The 23,142-nt window shown below is 38.5% G+C and overlaps 2 protein-coding genes across 2 annotated transcripts in view; one reads left to right on the forward strand and one right to left on the reverse strand.

The window, feature by feature from the left end:
- LOC135477489 (calpain-7-like) overlaps positions 1-6,489 on the forward strand; it is a 30,723-nt gene extending 24,234 nt beyond the window's left edge. The window contains 5 exon segments of the mRNA XM_064757606.1: positions 2,183-2,258; positions 3,705-3,916; positions 4,192-4,331; positions 5,672-5,764; positions 6,278-6,489. Of these exon segments, the coding sequence (XP_064613676.1) occupies positions 2,183-2,258; positions 3,705-3,916; positions 4,192-4,331; positions 5,672-5,764; positions 6,278-6,422 (666 nt within the window). The 3' untranslated portion in view covers positions 6,423-6,489.
- Positions 6,490-17,425: 10,936 nt separating this feature from the next.
- On the reverse strand, positions 17,426-20,716 carry LOC135477972 (ly6/PLAUR domain-containing protein 6-like). Its single transcript, XM_064758210.1, has 4 exons — positions 20,372-20,716; positions 20,009-20,089; positions 19,281-19,414; positions 17,426-18,785 (listed from the first exon to the last, which is right to left on the reverse strand). The coding sequence occupies exons 1-4, from the start codon at positions 20,457-20,459 to the stop codon at positions 18,612-18,614; spliced, it is 477 nt and encodes a 158-aa protein (XP_064614280.1). The 5' UTR covers positions 20,460-20,716; the 3' UTR covers positions 17,426-18,611.
- Between the last annotated feature and the right edge of the window lie 2,426 nt (positions 20,717-23,142).

Below are 23,142 nucleotides of genomic sequence, written 5' to 3' on the forward strand. Positions count from 1 at the left end.
GAACACTTATCGAAAAAAGCAAGTATGTCAAATGGAATACATCAGTGATCTACAAGGCAGAATACAATACCTGAGGGGGCAGAAAACAAAGTTTGTACAGCCATGTGAACAATGGAGTGTCTGACCTGAACACTTATCGAAAAAAGCAAGTATGTCAAATGGAATACATCAATGATCTACAAGGCAGAATACAATACCTGAGGGGGCAGAAAACAAAGCTTGTGCAGCCATGTGAACAATTGAGTGTCTGACCTGAACACTTATCGAAAAAAGCAAGTATGTCAAATGGAATACATCAGTGATCTACAAGGCAGAATACAATACCTGAGGGGGCAGAAAACAAAGCTTGTGCAGCTATGTGAACAATTGAGTGTCTGACCTGAACACTTATCGAAAAAAGCAAGTATGTCAAATGGAATACATCAGTGATCTACAAGGCAGAATACAATACCTGAGGGGGCAGAAAACAAAGCTTATGCAGCTATGTGAACAATTGAGTGTCTGACCTGAACACTTATCGAAAAAAGCAAGTATGTCAAATGGAATACATCAGTGATCTACAAGGCAGAATACAATACCTGAGGGGGCAGAAAACAAAGCTTGTGCAGCTATGTGAACAATTGAGTGTCTGACCTGAACACTTATCGAAAAAAGCAAGTATGTCAAATGGAATACATCAGTGATCTACAAGGCAGAATACAATACCTGAGGGGGCAGAAAACAAAGCTTATGCAGCTATGTGAACAATTGAGTGTCTGACCTGAACACTTATCGAAAAAAGCAAGTATGTCAAATGGAATACATCAGTGATCTACAAGGCAGAATACAATACCTGAGGGGGCGGAAAACAAAGCTTGTGCAGCTATGTGAACAACTGAGTGTCTGCACTGAACATCGCTCAGGACTAAGCTTAAATACTCAACACATCCAGTCAGCATGCAGATACACAAGTCCGGTGGGTCCGACAAAAAAGACCATCCTTCATGTAACATGGCACTAAACCGTTGCCTCCAGTATGTAAAAACTTCATGTACTTTGACGCGAAACTGGGTGTTTTAGTGAACATCAGTCAGCCCTGTTAAAATTGGTGAGGGATGAATGATCAGAATGGAGTGATGACAGAGTAAAATGAAAAAGCAACAAGAGTAGGGGGAAACATCAACATCCACTTGTGACATATGCATGTAACACTGGAAAACATAGCAAAGGCTGGAAAACTCACAAGGTCATGGCAAAGGCTGGAAAACTCACAAGGTTATAGCAAAGGCTGGAAAACTCACAAGGTCATAGCAAAGGTTGGAAAACTTACAAGGTCATAGCAAAGGCTGGAAAACTCACAAGGTCATAGCAAAGACTGAAAAATTCCATAGGTCATATTAAAGACTGGAAAAAACTCACAAGTTCATAGCAAAGGCTGGAAGACTCACAAGGTCATAGCAAAGAGAGGAAAACTCACAAGGTCAAAGCAAAGGCTGGAAAACTCACAAGGTCATATTAAAGACTGGAAAACTCACAAGGTTATGCCTAAGTCTAGAAAACTGACATGGTAATAACATAGACTTTAGCACTGACAAAGCCATGGCTGTAAAATGACCAGGTCATGCTTAAGACCAGAAAACTGACTAGGTCATACTTAAGAGTTTAAAACTAACAGGGCCATGCCTGAGACTTTAGACAAGGTAGCATGCTGACAAGGTCTTGCAGAATGCTTTAAAACTGACAAGGTCATACCTAACACTGTAGAGCATGCTGACTAGGTCATACAAAAAGGCTTTAAAGTTTACAAGGTCATACCAGAACTAATAAAACTAATGCTAAGAATATTGGGGCATAGCTCAGTACTGATCAGGGACCTCTCACAGAAACCAATCATAGGCTGAGTTGATTGTAACTGTAATATATACCTGTCACCATGGCCGTTACAGTCTACTTAGAAAACGATCACATTGTGCAAGTATTGTATTTATTCACCATAAGTATATTTACAGTAATCATGTTTACAGAAAATAAAGCATGGTTCCAGGGACTTGTGTCCGTATACTGTGACTGTGTATATAGTGATTTGTATGTTGTCTTTAATTCTTCAGTTTTATTTCAGCAGTTTATGCTAGAGCTCATTGTCTTAAAATTAGTTCACAGATGACATTGAAGTTTATCATGGTGCTGAATTATCTTTTTCCAGGATGACTTTGCAGACAACAAAGAATTCATAACAGTTCTTGTGTACAAAACAGAGGGTAAAAAGATCTTTTATCCATGTAAGTACCCCACTTTTGTGACAGAATTTTGGTAATGCAACATCCCTACATTTACAAACTTTATTTGTAAGTTTTATTGTATTTTTTGTATTGGTGTTTCAAGCCTTAATTAATGAATTGGAGAAGAAACCAGCATGAACTGGGAAATTTTGTTGTAGAAAGTAAATGTGTGTTTATATGCATGTATTTATTTATGCTATAAGGCATTTTGTTTGCTTTTTCCACCAAACAAACTATGCTATTTCTTCTAATTTTGGGAAACTTGGTCTGCTCGTTTTGGCCAATATATATGTAATTCTGTCAGGAATATTGAGTTTTGTTTTTTTCTCACATGGCTTGACCATCAAATGAACAACACATTCATATCTTTACTTTTCTATAACCCTGACAAAGAAATGTAATATTCTACTTTCAACACTATTAATATCTGTCGCAGAAATTAGAAGAATTAGGGTAGATATTTTGAAGGAATTAATATGATACAATCTAGCTGATACCTCCGGCTGGAGTGAGAATCATTTGTGCCCTTTGTTCTGATTTCGAAGTTTTTAGTTAACATCAGTGATGACACAACATGCTTCATCATGTGAACCAGTTAACTGAGAAGCATTAATAAGAAGGTGGTTCATGGAGAACTTTACCGAGGTGAAAAAACAGCTCAAAATTGAAGTGCATATAAGCATTACCAGAGACACTGCTGAAAATGTTGAAGAGTACTTTTACTGTCATCTGAATGCTTTTAACTCACTAAAAGATATTCTGAAATAATAAATGAAAGTATGATTATGCGTAGTTTTCATTTGTCTGATGAATCTTAAGTTCATTGATTAGCTGTCTTTCACTTTAGTGCCTTCTCTGTTCGTACCAGTCGACACCCCTTCCTACAAGGGTGGAACTTGTATCATCAGCCCCCACTACCTGTGTAAACAAGTGTTGAATTAGTCCCGTGTGATTTTCATTCTCTCTGTTTATACCAGGCGGTACACCTTTGTACAAGGGTGGAGCTTGTATCATCAGCCCCTACTACCTGTGTAAACTAGTGCCGAATTAGTCCCGTGTGATTTTCATTCTCTCTGTTCATACCAGTCCGTACCCCTTCCTACAAGGGTGGAGCTTGTATCATCAGCCCCCACTACCTGTGTAAACAAGTGCCGAATTAGTCCCGTGTGATTTTCATTCTCTCTGTTTATACCAGTTTTTAATTCTCTGATGAACCTTACTTTATGTTTTAGCTTTCTTTCAGTTTAATTTTTAATCTTTTGACAGAACTGTTTGGTGTAGAAAAAATATTTTGCACAGGTTAATGAAGGTTGCATCTTTAATGACACAAACAAATCATTATTGCGTCATTTTCAAACTAATTATATTCATAAATTCCACTGAGAAAAGGTGTTTTGTGGTTGAAAGGGTTGAAGATCTACACTATACATTCTCTGTTTGCGCCAGACGACCCCCCTCCGTACAAGGACGGAGTTCGTATCAACAGTCCCCACTACCTCTGCAAACTAGTGGAGAACAAAGGTTCGACGAGTTACACCCTGGTGATATCGCAGTACTCAAAGAACAATACCATACACTACACACTCAGGGTGTACGCTACCTGTGAGATTCTGCTTACCAAAATCAAGGACCCCTTTAACGAAAAGTACTCCAAACGGGTAAGCCCTTGTTGTCATTAGCATTACACAGTTTAAGCTTCATTGGTGACTACCCTATTTCACCTAAAGTTTGGCATGTAAAAATGCACTGTCAGCAGCACATAAAGGCCTTGAAATGATATTTTTAATGCCAACATTTAAGTTTTCTGATGAGAAATTATTCGAACTACATAAGAAGTTTTAAGTTACCCTATATTATAGAGGAATCAAGCACAATCAAGCAAAATGTGTGATTTGAAAATGCTAAAATACAGTGTCTTGTTTTGTTTATGTAGCTGACAGGCCAGTGGAAGGGGAAGACGGCTGGGGGATGTGCCAACTACCCACAGACCTACAACAACAACCCCATCTACCAGATCAAGATTGACAACAGTAAGACAGACAACACCATCCTCATAGAGCTCCTGGGGCCTAAGTAAGCTGACATATTGTTGGTGTTTCATTGCCACAGTTTAATAGTTTTTTTTGTGCTTTGTAACAGGCTTGCCAACTGGGGATTTGAACTAGCGATCTCTGGGTTTGGAACCTGTGCTTGTACTACTAGGCTAAAAGAAAATGTCCTCCAACCCGGAAGTAGATAGCACTTACATGTCACCCTGTCACATTAACCCCCGGTTTTCCTAGTCATGCCCTCGTGACTCCCCATAAAATTAGAGTTGAACGAGCAGAAGGTCCACCATAGCATGACGGCCTGCTAACCCAGCGAGCTTGCTGTCAGGGCCAAGTGTGGCTGGCCTTACTAGCTGGGGATTTGAACCAGCAATCTCTGGGTTTGGAGTGGCCACTTCTACCACTAGATTGAAGAGAAATTCCCACTTAAATTTTCTATGCACTGGTGTTATTAATTTCTTACTGCTAACAAAGTGTAGCCAACTGTAGGATTACCCCTTGTCTCTCCGTCCATCAATCGGTCATGGAACAGTTTTCTGGACATTCTCTCAAAAGGCTTCCCCATATTGAGTTGATGCTTGGTACATGGCTTACCTGAATGAGTTAAAAGTGCAGATCATGTTCAAGTTTCAGGAAATTTTGTTCATTGTCAACAAAAATATCATCGTTTTTGTCCTGTTTTGGGCTGACACATTTTCCAGATTTCCAAAAAAAAAATTTCTGTTATTCTGTATTAAACTTGGGACTTTGCTTCCATGAAACAAATCAAATTGGAATAAATTTCGTCCTGGTTTGTTTGTTTTCCACAAAATTATGACCTTTTTGTTGTGTTGTGGACTTCAACCTACTTTTTGTTTTGTTTCACTCTGAGAAATCTGAAAATGCTCAGGCTGTTAGTTGTGATGTGTGACACAAACAAATAATACTGGTTTTAATGTTCCCTGATGCAAGATTGATCTTAAAAGTTGTATATGTAGGTCAAAAGCATAAGTACACAACTCTTGCTGGTTTAGATCTTCCTGTGCAATGCGCTGCACAGGATGTATTAAAGAGAACATACACTGTGTGTTGGGAGTGCATTTGTGACATTGGCTAAGAGGAAAATTAAATATGGTTTTTGTGTGAATGCTGGAGTCAGTTCTTGACGGGCCAACCCTATCTGAATTTGCTTTAGATAAGCAAATATGGTAATTATTTGCTATAATAGGGGTTTGATATTGCAGACCTTGAGAGAAGCCATAATCATTCATACACTCATTCATTTTGGCAGTGTCAGTGAGAATTCAGTCATTTCTGCAGTGTTAAATGTCTGACACCTGTGTAATGATGCTATTTCTCACTTGGCGTTGTTTTTGTTTTTCTCAGACAGTACAGTGTAGGTTTCAACGTTGTCTGTGTCCTGGAAAATGTCTCTGATACACCTACGTCTTTCAAGAAGAAGTCATCAGGTGACTTCAGGTAAGGGCAAGTTCTTGTAATATGTGTGTTTTAAGAAATGAATGTACAGCCCTTTGTGACTTGACGCCGCTTTATGACAATTTTACTAATTTTTAAATGGGACGGAGCCTTGAACAGATTGTAAGTTCAATTTTTCTGCCAGAGAAAAGTTCAGGATGAAAAGCTTTTTAATGCCTGTGATTTTTACCCAAATTCCCCAACCTTCTATTATATTATGCATATTTGATTTTGGAGACAAAACTACGTTGATTGGATCAGCCAATTTCAACGCTTCCAAAAAAAGTATAATTTTATCAGTCAGTGCAGAATGATACCTTCAGAATATGCTTGAATAAACACCTTACAAACACATGATAAGGTTGAAGAATTACAGTTGTACACGTTTTAAACTGCAATACATGTATTAAGAAAGAAAAATGACTTGTAGCTCACTAAATTCGTTCATGTGAGCATGTATTATCATCACTCTTTTTTGTGTTAAGCATCATAGTCCTCTCTCTCTTCCCCACCCAGGCCCGGTTACTGCGTCCTCCAGATAGACCAGATCCCAGGGGGAGTCTACAACATCATACCCTGCACATTCCAGCCTGGTAAAGAGGGTCCCTTCTTCCTGGACTTCAGCTCCTCAGGGCCTATCACACTGTCTCAGCTCCAGTGATCTCCCCTCGAGACGGTGGAAATCCAGCTCTCCTCGAGTGGAGGTGAAATAGGTTGTTCCTGCTGAAATCTTCCAATGCTGAAGCACTCAAATTTACTTACATACTAGCACCATTTTCATGAGACTGAAAATTTAAGATGATTTTTTTTTTCTTCATTTGTAAATGTATGTTGTTTGTGTCGGCAACATAATTTTAAGACAAGGAACAGGTTCAGTGAATTTTTGTCTCAGTTGCATATGATGGTTTAACATGAAAAATTAGGAAGTTTTATAAATGCAAGCACTGCATGAAAGGAAATTAAAATTTTATGATTAGACTGAAGTGAGATACCAAGCTAATAATGCATTGTAATTCATTTTGTCCATGGCACCAACCATTACTGTACTTCTGGATGAAAGCGAACTGGAATGCATTGCTGTACTTTTAAGAAAGTTTGCAAAATTAGTGATGAATGTGAAGATGTGTTTTGAGAACAGTGAGTGTCTGCTCCTGTCTTTTCCTTTTATTTTCATGTGCCAGTAAGTTGACATTTTATGTGTGTGGTTTTATGTGATGCAATCTGTTTATACTGCACAGCCATTATCATATGGTACAGGAGAGCTGTGACCAAAACTGGCGATTCCTGTTAGGCAGCATTTTCAGAACTGTTGACCATTGTCTCCATGACAAGACTCTCCCAGCCTGTCGATGGAAGGTGGTAGCCTTCTGCATGAGTAGAATGTGTTCGTAAAACACAAATCAAATAAATAAGTAAATAACTACACAGCATTTGTCTGTTTGTGGATGATGACGTTATTACACAACCCAGAAATCCACACTGTCAATGGCGCATGGCGTTTCCTTGGTAAGATACAAGTAGCAATGGTACCATGACTGAGGCATTGTTGTACTGGTCGATCACCCTTTTCAGTCGTGTGACGATCTTATGTGAATTCTAGCAGCCATCAAGCAACCAAACGTCTTCGTTTTTCAGCAGCACTTCACCCTTTCTTCTTGATTTTTGCTGACATTGTCATACTGTGCGCATTTTCACACAATCTGGAAACAAGAACTATTATCGCTGGCATACTGTATGTACAGGTACCGGTAGCTTAGAAAGAATAAAGTTTGACTGTGTATACAGTTTTCGTCCATACAAACGTTATTTTGTGGTTATAAGTACATGCATATCTACTTCTTCATGACCGCACATCTTCTCTGACTGCACAGTAATTGTTAACACTGACACTTGTTGGCATTGTGGTCCAGTATTCCATGTGCATATATTCATGATCAACAGTCGATGAAATCTAATCTCAGATGAATGATTGGGTGTGTTATTTCCTTAACTAGCACTTGTATGTACACTGTAGAGGGAGGTTATTAGAGAGTATGTTAGAGTATCTCTGTCCGGTGTAATCTGTTTGATATTTTCTCTGATGTCTGATGCGTGTATATTATGTTAATAAAATCCATGATTTGTGTACATAGGGTAGCAGGTAGTGTGATGAAGTGCGAGCCACCAAATCGATGTGTGTGGTTCACCATGCACACCCAGTTACGAAGGGTTCGCTTTGTTTCCCCAGGGTTGGGCAAAAATGAAAATATAGCCAATAGGAAAAAGAGGTTATAAGTTCTAAACTAAAAGAACATATGGAAGAAAAGGTTTATGAAATGTGCCAAAAGGAGTGGTTGTATAATTGTACAGTCAAATCCGATCACCATGATTTACTGTTCATCCTCAGATCAAACCATAATTTACAGTGTTGATGTACGGGAAAGTTTGCCAGTGGATTTTATTTGGCCAAGAAGATGTAAAAGATAAATTGACAAGAGCCTGGATTTCACATGTGACACACATGTGACATACATGTGACACATTTGTTTTTCACCTTATCTACTGTATGTCTTAATTCTGTGTTACAAATTGCACAAAAATGTTGTGTTGTTGACTTCTATATCTTTAGTTGTGATAACATTAAAGACAAGGTTGAAAATGCAGTGGTTTGTCACAAATTAATGTATCAAAAAAGACTTTTTACAGTCTTATTACCAATACTAACCGGTACTTTTTTACTTCAGATGTTAAGCATACATGTGGCAAGTTCAGGTTGTTAATGTGTCAAATTCTACTGCGGAATTACCAGGCGCCAGGCTCAAAACTGTTCCTCAGGGCGTTGTAAATTTGTATTGTGTCAAGTTAAAATATCACTAGATTGTTAACCGAGCAACAAGATTGATTTATTATATATATATAAAAAAAAATGTGCAGTATCATGTATTCTCACATTTCGTGTAAAATCTGTGCCTTGTTGGGAAGAGTATGCCTACATGGAAAGTTGCTTTGCAGAAGTAGAGACGCTTGCCGTTTAATTTTTAAAGCCATGGGCTGGATACATTCGTTCTCCTAAAGCCTTTTCCCCCATGTTTGGTGGTTTCTGTTCTCGTTAAACCTATATTCTCTTTCGCATTTGGTCTTTTCAACCCTGGGAATGTGTCTGTTTTGGTAAAACCTATGTATTGCCTATCACAGGTGGCGAGTGTTTTACTTGGCAAACAGTATCTCATATTGTATCCCAGGTTATACCTTTTGGTTAAGACTGAACAATTTAGCATCATTTTGTCAGATGTATCACTATGGTTGTATAAACTGACCATTGAGAAGACTTTTCAATTAGTCATTTAACATTGTTCCGCTCGTTATTACAGTTTTGTTGTTGTTGTTTTTAGGGGGGAGGGCGTCGTTCTCACTATATCCGATACCATGGTTGAAGATTCTTGGTTAGTAGTCTAGTCCTATTTGTTTTTCCTTCCATACTAATAAGCTACAGTACACCAGAAGACAGTAACACTTTTGGTGAAAGGAAAAAGCGTGTCAAGTAAATAAACAGATTTTTACGTTGATTTCTGTCATAACACGGAGTCGTGACATTGTCCCAGCAGTTACTATACGCCCTGTTCACTATTCATTGCTATTTATGTTACTTGTCTGCTTTCAGGTCTCTGTAAAGCAGGAAAATATTTGCCATACGTGTTGCATACACACACACACACACACACACACACATGCACGCACGCACACACATGTGCGACACAGTGGCAAATAATATCCGTGCGTAACATACTTTACTACTTTGTGTATGATGATTTGAGAGTGAAGCTATTGTCAGACTTTTTTTATTCAAATATTGCAGGCAAGATTATGGGTAGACTTATTTACATGTACAGGTGCTAAGCAGCATTTCACGGTAAATATATATTTAATGTATGAATCATTTGAGTAAATGCATGTTTTAATATACCGATGTGTCTGTTGTCATTCATTGTCTAATTACGGAATCCAGCTTCCAGTGATTTTGCCACCGGAAGCTTGTCAGACTCCTGGCAAGGTACGATGCGTTCCCCTTCCCAAGTGTAACCCCAACACACGGCTGCTTGCCACACGGCTGCTTGCGGCTGTAAACAGGTTTGTCGAATACCTGGATATGTGCGTTAGTTTCTTCAGGACCCTGTCCCCGGGTTTCCCCTGCCAACAAATCTGCCATTTGGGAAACATCCTTGAGTATATGTGGTATAAAACAGCAGTTAAATAAGCTGACAAAGCACAAGGAAGCTATATTAACAAGCTCGTTGAATTTCTCTGACTGACATATCAACATAAACTTTCTGTAAACTTATAGTAAAATGGCAGGAATATACGTTAGTAATAATTATAAATATGCTTATTTGGCACCTGAGTGTTTCTGGCATTGAAAAGGTTGGAAGGGACAATGACGTGTGGTTTAGAGATATAAGGTCAAACAAGACGTATCCAGCAGTTTATTTAAAGATTTTTTTTCCTTCAGCGGTTATATTGTGAGCCATAGAGGCCTTTAGTTAGAAGTTACAATTTGTAACTTCTAACTTCAAAATACAATTAGTTTACCTATTCTAGTTTGAAGTTACAAGATGAACTTGTAACTTATAACAACTTGTTTCCACGGCGGCAGAGCATGTCCGCAAAAGCAAAATAGGGAATAGTGTGATGTACATTTGCACATGTAGTGGCTGAATATTTATTTCAATATGATACGAAATATGGAAGTATTAACTTGACAGGTAAATAAATTAATGAAATATGAATAATGAAAAGTTACATAAAGTCATAAGATCATAGATTACACGTCCTGGGCGGAATTCGTACATCTGGAGGTGACGAGTGATAATTTAATTAGCGCCTTTGTAAATTATATACTTGCACCAAACACACGACGTTATCACAACAGTTAGTTTTCATCCTAAACACAAATTTTAGAAATGAAGAAGTACATATTTTTGAACATTTCAACCTGAAGACCTTCTTGGATTGAAAAAATATTTCTATCAGTAAAAGATTATAACAAGCTGTCTTCATGCATGCGAAATTACGTTCTGGTCTGAAGTGGCATTGGTGGACATGTAACAGCCCTAACAACTTTGGCGTAACTAAACAGGCGTTTGCCTGTTTTCCATTGTATTGTGTCAGTTGTTCCATTTTACACTAGTGCAGCTATGATTTCCAAACGAACCGGTCGTAATGCGTCAACTTAATATTTTATTAAGTAAACGTGTTCCTGCAAAAAAATACAAATTTTCCACACCGTCTCTCACATAGGACAAATTACCTCCTTATCGACCATAGATAACCTGCATGTGTGAAACGAGAATGTGGAGACTTATAACAGTTTGAAATTGCAGCATTGTGGTGTCTGATGCACGTACATGATGTATCTCCTCACTCAGGAGAATAGGCACAGCTATTCTTCTGGTCTGGAAGCCATGAGACGCCCGAGGTTGCTATGCAGTATTTTATAGAAGGTGTGTTTGAATGTGATCTATATAGCTAGTTGCTATGGTTTCAACCCCTCATGAACTTCAATATACCGCGGGTGTAATAGAAAATATTGACCTAAAAAAAAAAAACAATAATAAGAAAATATTTTAGGGCATTCAGTTACAACGCCTTTCTATTAGTTTACATGTTTGGACATACATCTACGATGCCTCTAAATCACCCCAATGTATTATATATCATAGGGTATTAAAGCTAAGCGCTAAATCAAATTATCGAAACCCGCATGTTTTGCTGGCCGTGCCCGATGTCCAACGTTCATGGGCCAAAGCTTGTCTTCCACCAGTATGATCTGCATACTGTATTAGTACGTCATGCGTGCGAAACTTTATCAGTGGCTTTACCAAACAAACAACTACGTTCATGGGTTCACAAAACCTCCTAAATCAGTTTGTGATGATTTCTCTCGTAAATAACGTTCTGGCGCTTTAACGTCATTTGAAAAAAAAACTTGAATTTAAAAAAAAAAATTCTTCTTATGTCCTTATACGAAGTTTTGTGAAAAGTGAACTAGCTACATATCCAGTATAGAAGTTCCACAAAGAAACTTTTTTTCTTTGGGATTCGAACACTTTGTAGTTGACAGTGAATGTAACCTATATAGTTGAAGGGCTTCTGAATCAAGGTTTTGTTGGTAACCGTGTTTTTCGGGTACGAATATGTAGTTTAACGCATTATACGAAAAGGAAACACAATTATGATTTTGCGTGATGATTAAAGAATGCTCCTAGTAGATGTATCAGGAGCTATATACAAGATTATGAACGGAATCTTACGGGGAAACTTTCAGCAAATTTATTAGTTTAAATTACCTTAAGACTTTTGAACGATTTTCCAACTATGCGTGTTGCCGGCACCTGGCGTTTGAACTGCCTAGGTGAATTCCTGCGAATTAAATTAACTGGCAATAGACATTGTTTGAACTGACGTGACGCTTTACGAGGAATCCCAGGGGTGTTGGGTGAAGGATCACTGTGTGGTCAGAGCTATAAGAAGTGACCGGTACATCTCCGAGAGGCTTAGCGCTGGGGTCAGTCCGGGGTGTCCCAAGAGGATTCTCACCGTCACGCTCTCCCCAGGGGTGGGAGATCAAATACTAAGCGTTAATGGCGTGAGGACTTAATTATATAGTCCATGATTCAACATGGATATCCTTTGAATTGTTCGCCGACTAAATCAGCACGGAGAAGTTTGTGATCCTCTCTGGCCGTAGTTCTCACGGGATAGCAGGCTTCACCTGCACACAGTTAAGGAGGAAGTATACCTGAAAATAAACAGCTTCCTGTGAAGACGCGCTACAAATAAGTTACGTAAAACTGAAATCTGGAGAGAAAAAAATAAAAGAGTAAAACTGACAGTGTGCTAATTGGCAAACGGTAAATATATGTGTGTATGGCTTATTATCAATTTACATTAGGGCTCGTAATATGTTTTACCGTATTGTATGATTACATAGGTAGCTAAACCTTCAGCATTCACTGAAAGCATTTTGGGGCACTCTCTTGCTGAGATAGTTTAAGAGCTAGAACTGATTCCGCAAAGACATTTTTCAAAAACAATTTAACAAAGGATATGTTAAAGCTTAATTTTTGGCCCTATAGGAAAATTAAACTTTTAACCGCCTCATCAATATTATCATAAAACAAATTCGTCAAAATTTTCAAGTTTCAGTCCCCACAGACTACAAGCATTGCGATGAAGGTTAAATTTTAACGTAAGTCCGAAATGGTTTCGTGGAGTTGGATCCTGGCTCGCAGTAAGTCGAGTGTTGTCCCAGTTTACACTGTGTCAAGCGATTTGTCTGATACTTGTCCAAGGTCGGTGCCACCGCCGTCATGTAGGTGAACATTCTTGAGCATACCACTAGGGCCTTTATCACCAATCAATCAATCAATCAATCAATCAATTAGTTAATTCTTAGTATAGCTCATGCTGGCTTCTCCTCGGCCGCTCGTCCCTGGAAAGGTCTTGGAACAACTTGTGGGTGGTCGTGGGTTATAACGCGATATAAATATTTAGTAAAATACAGACGGACACTTGAGGAGAAAAATCAAAAGGCTAAATATATTGTATGTTTCAGCTGTATGGGAAATGCAGCGTGATGGGATATATCCTCTTGATGCGATGTAGGTCTACATATCCCAAGCAAGAATTCACAAAGTATATTGTGTGTGTGTGTGTGCGTGTGTGTGTGTGTGTATCTCATATTTAGACATGTTTATGTTGAGCGAATTGAATTTTGTCAACAGTTATGCTGAATTTAGTATAGAATATATTCTCTTATGATCCCATATATTGTCGTTCACTCCATATATGATTGTTCTTGTTCTTGAAAATACGTTTCATTCGCTAAATTAATGTATTTTGCAGATAATCTTTATTCCATTTTAAGCCACATATGTACCTCAGCACATCACTTGATTCTTCGAACGACATTCCTGATTATAGTCATTTCAAAATTTTAAATTCCCATAGGATGGAAGAGGGGGTAAGCAAGCCAGCACGCCACAATGACCCAGAAGCCTAGCTCCCACCAATGTGGGAGTCCAGCTTATGCTGGTTTCGCTCAGTTGGTTAGCGCGCTGGCGCAGCGTAATGACCAAGGAGTCTCTCACCAACACAGTCGATGTGAGTTCAAGTCCCGCTCATGCTGGCTTCCTCTCCGGCCGTACGTGGGAAGGTCTCCCAGCAACCTGCGGATGGTCGTGGGTTTCCCCCGGGCTCTGCCCGGTTTCCACCCAACATAATGCTGGCCGTCGTCGTATAAGTGAAATATTCTTGAGTACGGCGTAAAACACCAATCAAATAAATAAATAAATAAATAGGCTGGCTTTCTCTCCGGCCGAACGTGGAAAGGTTTGGCAGCAACCTGCGGATGGTCGTGGGTTTCCCTCTGGCTCTGCCCGATTTTCTCCCACCATCATGTTCGCGGGCGTTGTATAAATGAAATATTCTTGAGTACGCCGTAAAACACCAGCCCCAAAAAATAAATATTAATTTATTTTGAACGTTCATTATGATGCCTATATCAAAACGTTTCTATTTATTTATTTTTATTTTATTTATCTTTTTTTATTTCATATTTATGTGTTATCTATATTTGTATCTTTATATTGAAGACTCCTACCACATTCAATGGTTTTCCCGTTTACCCGTTACAACCATACTGTTATTGTATGTCCGACGAGATGGATGCAGCCTATACGGGTAACTCAGGCGAGACAGACTTGAAGATTTGAGTCTATACATGCACTATAGACCCATGCACATGCGATAATAGCCAGACAGTTTTTCCCAGTATACTCTGTATCACGGGCGGAATCAACGGCAGTCTGTCAAACTTGAGAGCTGACATTAATTAGTAAGGGGAATTTAAGAGTGATCAAACTCATTGAGCAGTCCGGTTTCAAAGACCCCTGAGGAGATCATTCGTCATCGTCACTGATTTGCGATTGTTGCTAGCGCTATTTGTTTGTTGTTGTTGTTGTTTTTTTTCTACCACCGCAAGTAATTTTATCAAAGTTATGATGCTGCTTTCTGGTGTTCTTAATTTTAGAAAATACCTGTAAAGAATTGATGTCCCCAAGACAACTTATGTCCTCACATAAGATAATTCCTCGTTAATTAATACAACTTACATATGAAGACAATTACACTCACCAGATATATTTCATTTTTGTACATATTATATATAGGCCTAAATTAAATGTTTATAGTGCTAACTGTTCGTGTAAAATGCTTAGATGCTTAGACGTCACTTCAACCATCAGCACCATGGCTCACGCATAATTAGAACCCCCCACCCCCCCACCCCACACCAACACACACACACACAATATTCAGAGATGTCAATAGTAAATTAGACGTCACTGGTCTAAAACTACTCCATTGAGAAGCCGTCATATTTACCAGTAATACATCAAAAATGTGAAAGATAATATCATGCTCGTAACGTTCGTGAAGTAAATAAATGAATAAAATGGCGTGTATTATATGCAGGTAAAGGTTAGGTTTATTTATTTGATTAGTTTTTACGCGACATACTGCAGAATGTTCCATTTATATACCGCGATTTAAACGACGACGGCTAGCATTAAGCCTATATATATATATATATATATATATATATATATATATATATATATATATATATATATATATATATATATATATATAGCCCGTGGAAAAGTTATGTTTAATAAATTAGCATAATATCCATGTACATATATATATCCTACATGGATGAATTAGGAGATCATGACATTTTCGGCCCCTTTTAAATGGATTTTAAAGATACACGAAAGATGACTTTGATCTAAATAAAGATGGAGACGCCCAGGACTTGTATCTGCACATCGGCTTGATGTTTATGACAGCTGATAAAATGACAAGACGCCAGATAGTATCAAGCCTGTCCAGACGAACGTCATTAATTACCTGTCAATCTCAGCAAGCAATTAACCCACTCGACATTAATTTGTCTTCTTTTTGACGAAGGGGGATAAATTCTTTTGTTGTGCAACGCCCTCTAGTGGTATAATCCGTCACACTAGAATTGGCGTCGTCACACATGAGTTAACTTCTGTAGAGTTTTAACAGGGCAGTGGGTGGAAACAAATTTTAGGCCGTCGCGCAGTATATTGGAATAGCAACCAGATTGTTGTTATAGGATTACAGTTTCTACATATACATGTAACACAGATTTTAGAACTGAAATTTGCTGAGAGTTCTCCGGTATTCAAACCAGCGATGTATTAAATATAATACATATTTGTACTATATACAGAAAGTGTAATCTCAAATAACGATAATGCCGTTATTCATATCCTATTTTCTAAATGATTTCTATACCAGTCTTGTAAGGTGAGATCCAACGGTCATGTAATCCCGCATATTCTCGCGTCTGACGAGTATATATAACCGCTGTCAACTCGCTACCCACGTGGCTGTAAGTACATACGTGTATACAACATGTAATTGCATAATTCAGGGTGAATATTCTTACACTTATTCTCATGAAATGTGAACTTGAAATGTCAAAGGTGTTACTTTGTTATGCCCTCCTGACGCATCTGTCAATGTTATGACATCCAAGTGTTCCTATTCAATATAGCCTATCTGTAGCCTAGTGCTTAGCGTACTAGAGCAGCACGGTGACTCTTATCAATGCGGGAGTTTTTCGTTCAAGTCCATCTTATGCCGTTTTTATCTCCCGCCATAGGTGGGAATTCCGTTAAGGTGGGTTTACTATTCAATGCTGGTCACGGTGGTTGTGGTAGTTTGTTTAATGGCGTTTTCCATTTTAATGAATGATGCACGCCATGCTGGTCACGGTGGTATAAGCGAAATATGCTTGAGCACAGTGTAAAACACCAATCAAATAAAAGAAGTAGTCTCTTTACCCTCAAAGGCTCATTCGCTTTCAACCCAGATGATAGGCCATTGGCCGCGATGAGATGGCAAATTCGCAATGTAACAAATGAGTTTATACATAACATGCAAATTATTTCACCTAAAGTTTAATTTAAAAAAATACCCTGCCGGGAGGACATAAAAGCCTTAAAGTGATACTTTTGATGTGAAAACGCGAGTTCTTCTGATAACAAATTAGTCAAACTTCACTCGTGACGGTGTAAGATTGCACAAATCAATCACAACGAAAAAAATGTTGAAAAATGTTTATTTATTTATTTATCTGAATCGTCTTTTACGCCGTACTCAAGAATATTTCACTTATTTGACGGCGGCCAGCATTGTGGTGAGAGGAAACACGACCATCCGCAGGTTGCTGGCAGAACTTGAAAAATGGACGAAATCTTTCGGACCATACACTTTGTCCCTAAGTCCCAGATACTGTGGACAGTGATAAAAGTATTGTTTAATTTTTGCTGCCGTGTTTCCTGACACATCCCAACGTCCATCGGTAGTCTACCATAGCGTGGAAATTGCTGTGGGGCATATATGGTATATTTAAAGAAAAACGTAGAGAATAATTTAAGTTATGTAATTCGTTTATTTTTCAATAAATATATGAAACAAATTCACATAAATTCGCACTTCAGAAGATGCATATACACGTATGACCGGGAATGAGTATACTATTTCTTTTAACGACTTGTACAACAGGTAATATCTTCCAAGTAGGCCTATCCTTTACATGTCCATATCTTTTATGCAGAAAAAAAGCAGCTTTATTCCGGTACCATGAACAGTCGTCGTATAGAATACGTGAGCAATGGAATCGCAATAGCATGCAGTTTCCCAAGACAATATTTCAGCATTGATCAATTGGTATACTGCATTAACTAACCCAGATGATATCGTGTACATTTTCAATGTGTGTCTTTCCAATTGGTTAGTGAATATACCATACAGTTATTATGCACTTTGTGCAGTTTACAATATCCATTCCAAGGTTCTGTTATTATTCTAAATCTGATGCTGAATCAGCCTCGAATCCGGAATGCATATACTGATAACCAGTTCGGCCGTGTTTATAGAAATAAATCGTTTCTGAACAAAAATTTGAGGAGGCTATAACTATGAAGATTAATCCCAAATAAAGCTAATTACCTGAGCAAGAATCTGCACCATCAGTTGTGGCACACTGTTTGTGACAATTGCCATTAATACAAGATCCCAAGATGTCTACCAATTTTGCGCCAATGAGGCGAGGTTCCTAAGTATCACTATATATATCACCATATATATATACAACATCCCTAGTCTAGAACGCCTGCTAATAACTTCCAAGCTTATCTGTAGGAACGGCTGTGCAGGTGTCTCTTACTACTTATAGCTTCCCAGGATACAAGCGGGGCTTAGGCGTTCTGTTACATATAGGTTCGAACCTCCTAAATGTAATAATAGCACTTCAGCGAGTTGCAGTAATTTTTTCATGTGGTTGACCAATCTTAATTCACTCCGTTATATCGACAGCTTAGTTTACGACTGCTGTTTAGATGCCGATTCCAGTTTTACCTGTGGCGTAAAAATTCCACCCTTAGGTAGTGATGGTACCGTAGTGCCACGTGGTGCAGGCTTTTCTGGTTTTACCTCCTTGAAACTGAACTCCTCAACTATTAAAACACAATATGTAACATCGGTTATACCAGGGTATAACTTATGGCTTTCTCAGAAAACAAGCACTATATTATCAAAGTCATTCTTCACCTGAATCGAAGTGTTCTCCGCCAGGAACGCTGTAACTATGGATTAAGCGACTCCACTAATCTGGCGTTTCTGGCTTCAGCCTTTTGAACAGTGCATGCAACCAAGACGCAGCAATCCGAACTTCAAGGAGCTCGGCCAATCAACTTCACCGTAAACCACTGATCAATCAGGTAAAGAGTAAGGCAGTCGCCGACAGAACAAAAATCATGACTGGGCAATGAAACGAGGCGTAAGTGGCGGACGACGGCTGAAGGACGGTTACTGATAGGTTGATGGCAGTGTCGTTGTTGTGAGGTGCTTCTTTGTTGCAGTATGGTGTGTTACAGCACGACACGCAGATCTGCAAGAAACCAAAAAAAAAAAAATTACAGCATTACACACCGACATCTCGAAAAAAAAATATATCCACAGATAGGTCAATAATGAGTAATCGTCCCCATTATCATTTCCGCTTTCTGAACAACGAAAATATAGTTGTCACTATTTTATAATGATTTCCCTAATACGTTTCTGAAGATACATCTTTTCATTATTCAGCAATCATGAATCTATAGAAAAAGCAGTTCGTTTTGGAATTTGTTGACTTTTAATGGAGTTTTTATTTTTATCTTTTAAAATTTCAGATAGGTTTGCCCACGTTAGCAATATCTTCAACAAATAATATTACACCCAATGCCTCTTGGTATCTTTAGTTTATAATAATTATTACCACCTTCCAAGTTTCCAGAATAGCATTGCGATTAGGCTACTGACCTGTAAATGTCCATTAATTGTGGTTGCTAAAACAATGAATACGACACAACGCCTGGACTAAGGCGAACTTCAGTAATCTTACCTTCACTCCATTCTCAGAGCGACAGCCTACGTGGTTGTAAGTGCATTCCGTGGGTAACACGCACTGTTTGTTGACCTTCGCACTCTGGCCCGTGCTCTCGGAGAACCTATGGACCGTCTGGCAGACGGTTTTACCTGCAGAAAGACAAAAGACGTGTTATAGAACAGGTTGCCATAGTGATCCCTCCCAGGTCTCGTCAGGCACACGCCATGCGATCTTCACATTCCACACCGCCACTCCGCATGCCCGAAATTCGCCCGGAGCGACAACAACAATAATTGGAGTAAACACAACAAAACTCGCACGAATGTTTCAGAAACTTTGAATTTGAAAGACCTTGCAAGTGAAAATTTTTGACCTATGTATAAATGAGAGGTATACAGTGTTGCAACGCTCTTGTATGTCAGTGTATGATCAATACGTTATTCTTTCATCTTAACCTGAAAAAAAAAAAACTTTCCCACTGATTCCCAATGATACATAATGCCAATGACTTTTTTCCAGTCAGAATATTTTGGAAAATTGAAATCGATTTCCGATGCAGGGGGTAAAATGGCGTGCGTGTGGTGACAGGAAACTAGGAATCTAGTGTTATTGGAAATAATAAACATTCACACAGCACATCTACGTAGCAGAAAAATAATTCTAAAACGCTTACATGCCACGCAACAAAAACAAGGAGTGTATGATGCCAGGTGTGTAATGTATCCCTTTACCGTACTACTTACTATCAGGGCATTGTCGATCGGGCGCCCAGTCGTTACATTCAGAGTTGCTTCCCTTGTCAGGACATGTCCAGCATGTAATACCTATTAGATGAAAATAATACTGTTCAGTGGTGATCATTCTGTGACAAGTCAATAGCTCTATAAAGTCGTACACTTTGCACTGCTCACACATCATCAAAAGTGTTCAAAATACACTTAGTTTTACATTGCAACAATTATTCGATATGTTTCGCGAATTCATTCAGAAAAGAAACTAAAGCAGGAACCACAGATTACACCAACATACACGTATACCACAGGCCTATTATATACATCAAGTATTTATTCCGATAGTCAAACGAAGGCTATTATCATCAGTCTTACCCTGTTTACTTTCGTTGATAACATAAGCGAACGTGTGCTGCAGTTCTATCATCAAGGTCATGGCGAATACGGCTGACAGAATCTTCATGGTGTAGTACGGATCCTTCACGACAAAGAACGTTAACAGATAACCTCCCAGTGGAACCTTCTAAGAAAACCGATCTTCCAATGGAACCTTCCTTTCTAGAGATCACGGCGTTATTCTGTTTCACAAAATACCTAATGATATGAAAAGAGAACAGTGTTAAATTGTTACCCAGGGTATGCAAAATTTGCATCAAAAATAAATAAACCAATGCTAGCTTTCGTGAAAGTTTATCACAGTTTTGTTGATTGCAACATCTCATTTTGCTGTAATGCATGGGTAATTGGCGAGTACATATATGCCTAAAACGCAAGACCTTTTGAGAATATAAAAAAGAAATTATTCAAACTTCACAGAAAATATACTTCGCACAAAACTCATAAAAGCATAACCATGATTACCTATCACTCACCTGTTGTCAATTGTAAATGGCAAGTTCTTCCGATTATGGGTAAACAAAGCGAAACACTATACATGCACTATATCGCTTAGATTGCTATATCTTACACGTGAAAACTGTGACTGCCCTGATATATATATCTCACGTATATCCTTGATGCTGGGGCGACTCGTCTACCTGTATTTGATTGCAGAAGTTACACAGGTAATGCGTCCTCCAGGTAAAAGTCGAGAGTAAGATCTGACCGCCTAACCGTATCTCCTGGGATTTATATAGAGCCAGGTAAGCCTCAGACGTGACAGTTTTCCCAGCTGTACAACCACAGGTAAACTACCTCTCACTGAGCAACTATTGTTTTCACCTGTCTCCCCTCCCCTACGGTCCCCCTAGACCGACTATTGACTCTCACTGATGAAGCCCGACCTGTGCTCAAATTTCAGAGACGCAGCGAGCAGGGCGTTATACGGGAGCTGGTGTCCCTCCCTGGACGTATGCGATCTGTGGTCGCAATACGGAAGCCAAGCCGAGCCCCCGTCACGCAGCCGTCTTAGATAAACAGACCCGTGGGTCGAGAAGTTATTAACAGTAGACCTCCTCAAATAATACCCCACATCCTTGGGTTATGCAGACGGCCGCTTTGTGGGTTACACAACCTGGGTGAAACTTGTCACTGTTAAGTCAGAAAGCAACACAAGAAACATGATTTACACCCGTTACACCACTTGTGTTATCGGATATACTTGTGGATACGATCTAACACGCGATGCTACCTATACCGATGTTATCTTGAAACGTTCACTTAATCTGTATTAGTTTCGCGATAACAAATATTGATGTCGACAAGAAAATAACAATTGCCTTCGTAAATAATCCTAACACCATCTCCAGTATCAACGCTTTACCTTCGGCCCTTTGTTAGTTGTAAATAGGAACAGAAAAGATTCGGATATTCGTATACACAAGAAAATCCGCTTATACACTCTTCACGAAAATAAATAGCGAGTCTACAGTAAACTGTATACTACAGATCGTCCAATTTTGACGTAAAATAGGCAAATATCGGTTATATACAAGAAGTTTTACTGCGATAAACAACAGCTTCATTTTGACTCAGTATGTCAGAATTTTATTTTGCCATCAGCAGGAAGCCATCATCATCAATCTTGATGATGGCATAATACAATGCTGAAATATCGAGTTTATCTGAGCCTGTCGTTTTTGGCAGTAACACTTCTCAGACTTGCGTTTCAGGTGAAACTTATCGGTAAAGTACACGCTGTCAATAAAGTTGCTTGTTAAACAACACGACTTCTCATTAATACCTTATGATATTCCAAATGAGTAAAACATTTACGCAGTAAAATCTCACAATTTATTTATGCCATGTTTTTACAAGAGATAAAACGATTGTTTTTTTTGTTGGCCTTAGCTTATAATATCGCACACTAGCACTGTCCATATACTATATACATTAATTCCACACACCGAAGTTTTATGTATAAACAGTCAAAAATTAATCTCTTAATTTTCATAGAAAATCTGCTGTCTGAGTGATGCTAGAATGTATTCTCTTATTATAACACAATATGCTGTCATTTTCACCGTAATATCATGTTATAGTCTAATGGAATCTTTATGTTGAATTAACAGAACATGTGTGCCATGTTTCAAAGAACAATCTGCTGCAAAAACAAAAGACATCTATAGCATCACTCCGACAATATACTTCGTGTTAAAATTAACAAATTAATTTTTTGAGTGTATGTATGTTGAAAAATATACCTGGACAGACACTAATGATCATGAAATATATTTCAAACAGCTATGATAATAACAATAATAATAATAGGCCTGCTCACTTCTTAATATTACCACCGATAAGGTATATGCACCTATACACATTTACAACGACAAAGCTTCAAAAGCCTTCTGTCTCACAACCTGGTTTTGTTTTGTTTCTTATCTTCCTTTTGTGGTTCAAAATATACAACCGACGAAGCTTCAAAAGCCTTCTGTCGCACAACTTGATTTTGTTTTCTGTTTTATCTTCTTGTTAATATTTTAAAACATACAAAGCCTCAACAGCCTTCTTTCTCACAATGCTGTTTTTTTTTCTTTCTTATCTTCATGTTTGGTGCTTCCTGTATACACAGCGTCTATTTAGTTATGTTTGCTTTTCTGATGTTTGCAATATATTATGCAACACAAACACAGGGTGTATCGAACTTACGGTGTATCTACAGGATTTTACACACAACACATGCAAACACTGTTTAATATTGCTGT

This window comes from Liolophura sinensis, chromosome 11, assembly GCF_032854445.1.
Source record: "Liolophura sinensis isolate JHLJ2023 chromosome 11, CUHK_Ljap_v2, whole genome shotgun sequence".
NCBI lineage: Eukaryota > Metazoa > Mollusca > Polyplacophora > Chitonida > Chitonidae > Liolophura > Liolophura sinensis.

Bases quoted from the DNA above. Each gene is read 5' to 3' on its own strand.
- LOC135477972 (XM_064758210.1), bottom strand. From the start codon at position 20,459: ATGAAGATTCTGTCAGCCGTATTCGCCATGACCTTGATGATAGAACTG. The intron at 19,415-20,008 runs GTAAGTAGTACG...GTCTTTCTGCAG, and splicing joins CGATCGACAATGCCCTGATA to GTAAAACCGTCTGCCAGACG. The intron at 18,786-19,280 runs GTAAGATTACTG...GGTTTCTTGCAG, and splicing joins GCTCTGAGAATGGAGTGAAG to ATCTGCGTGTCGTGCTGTAA.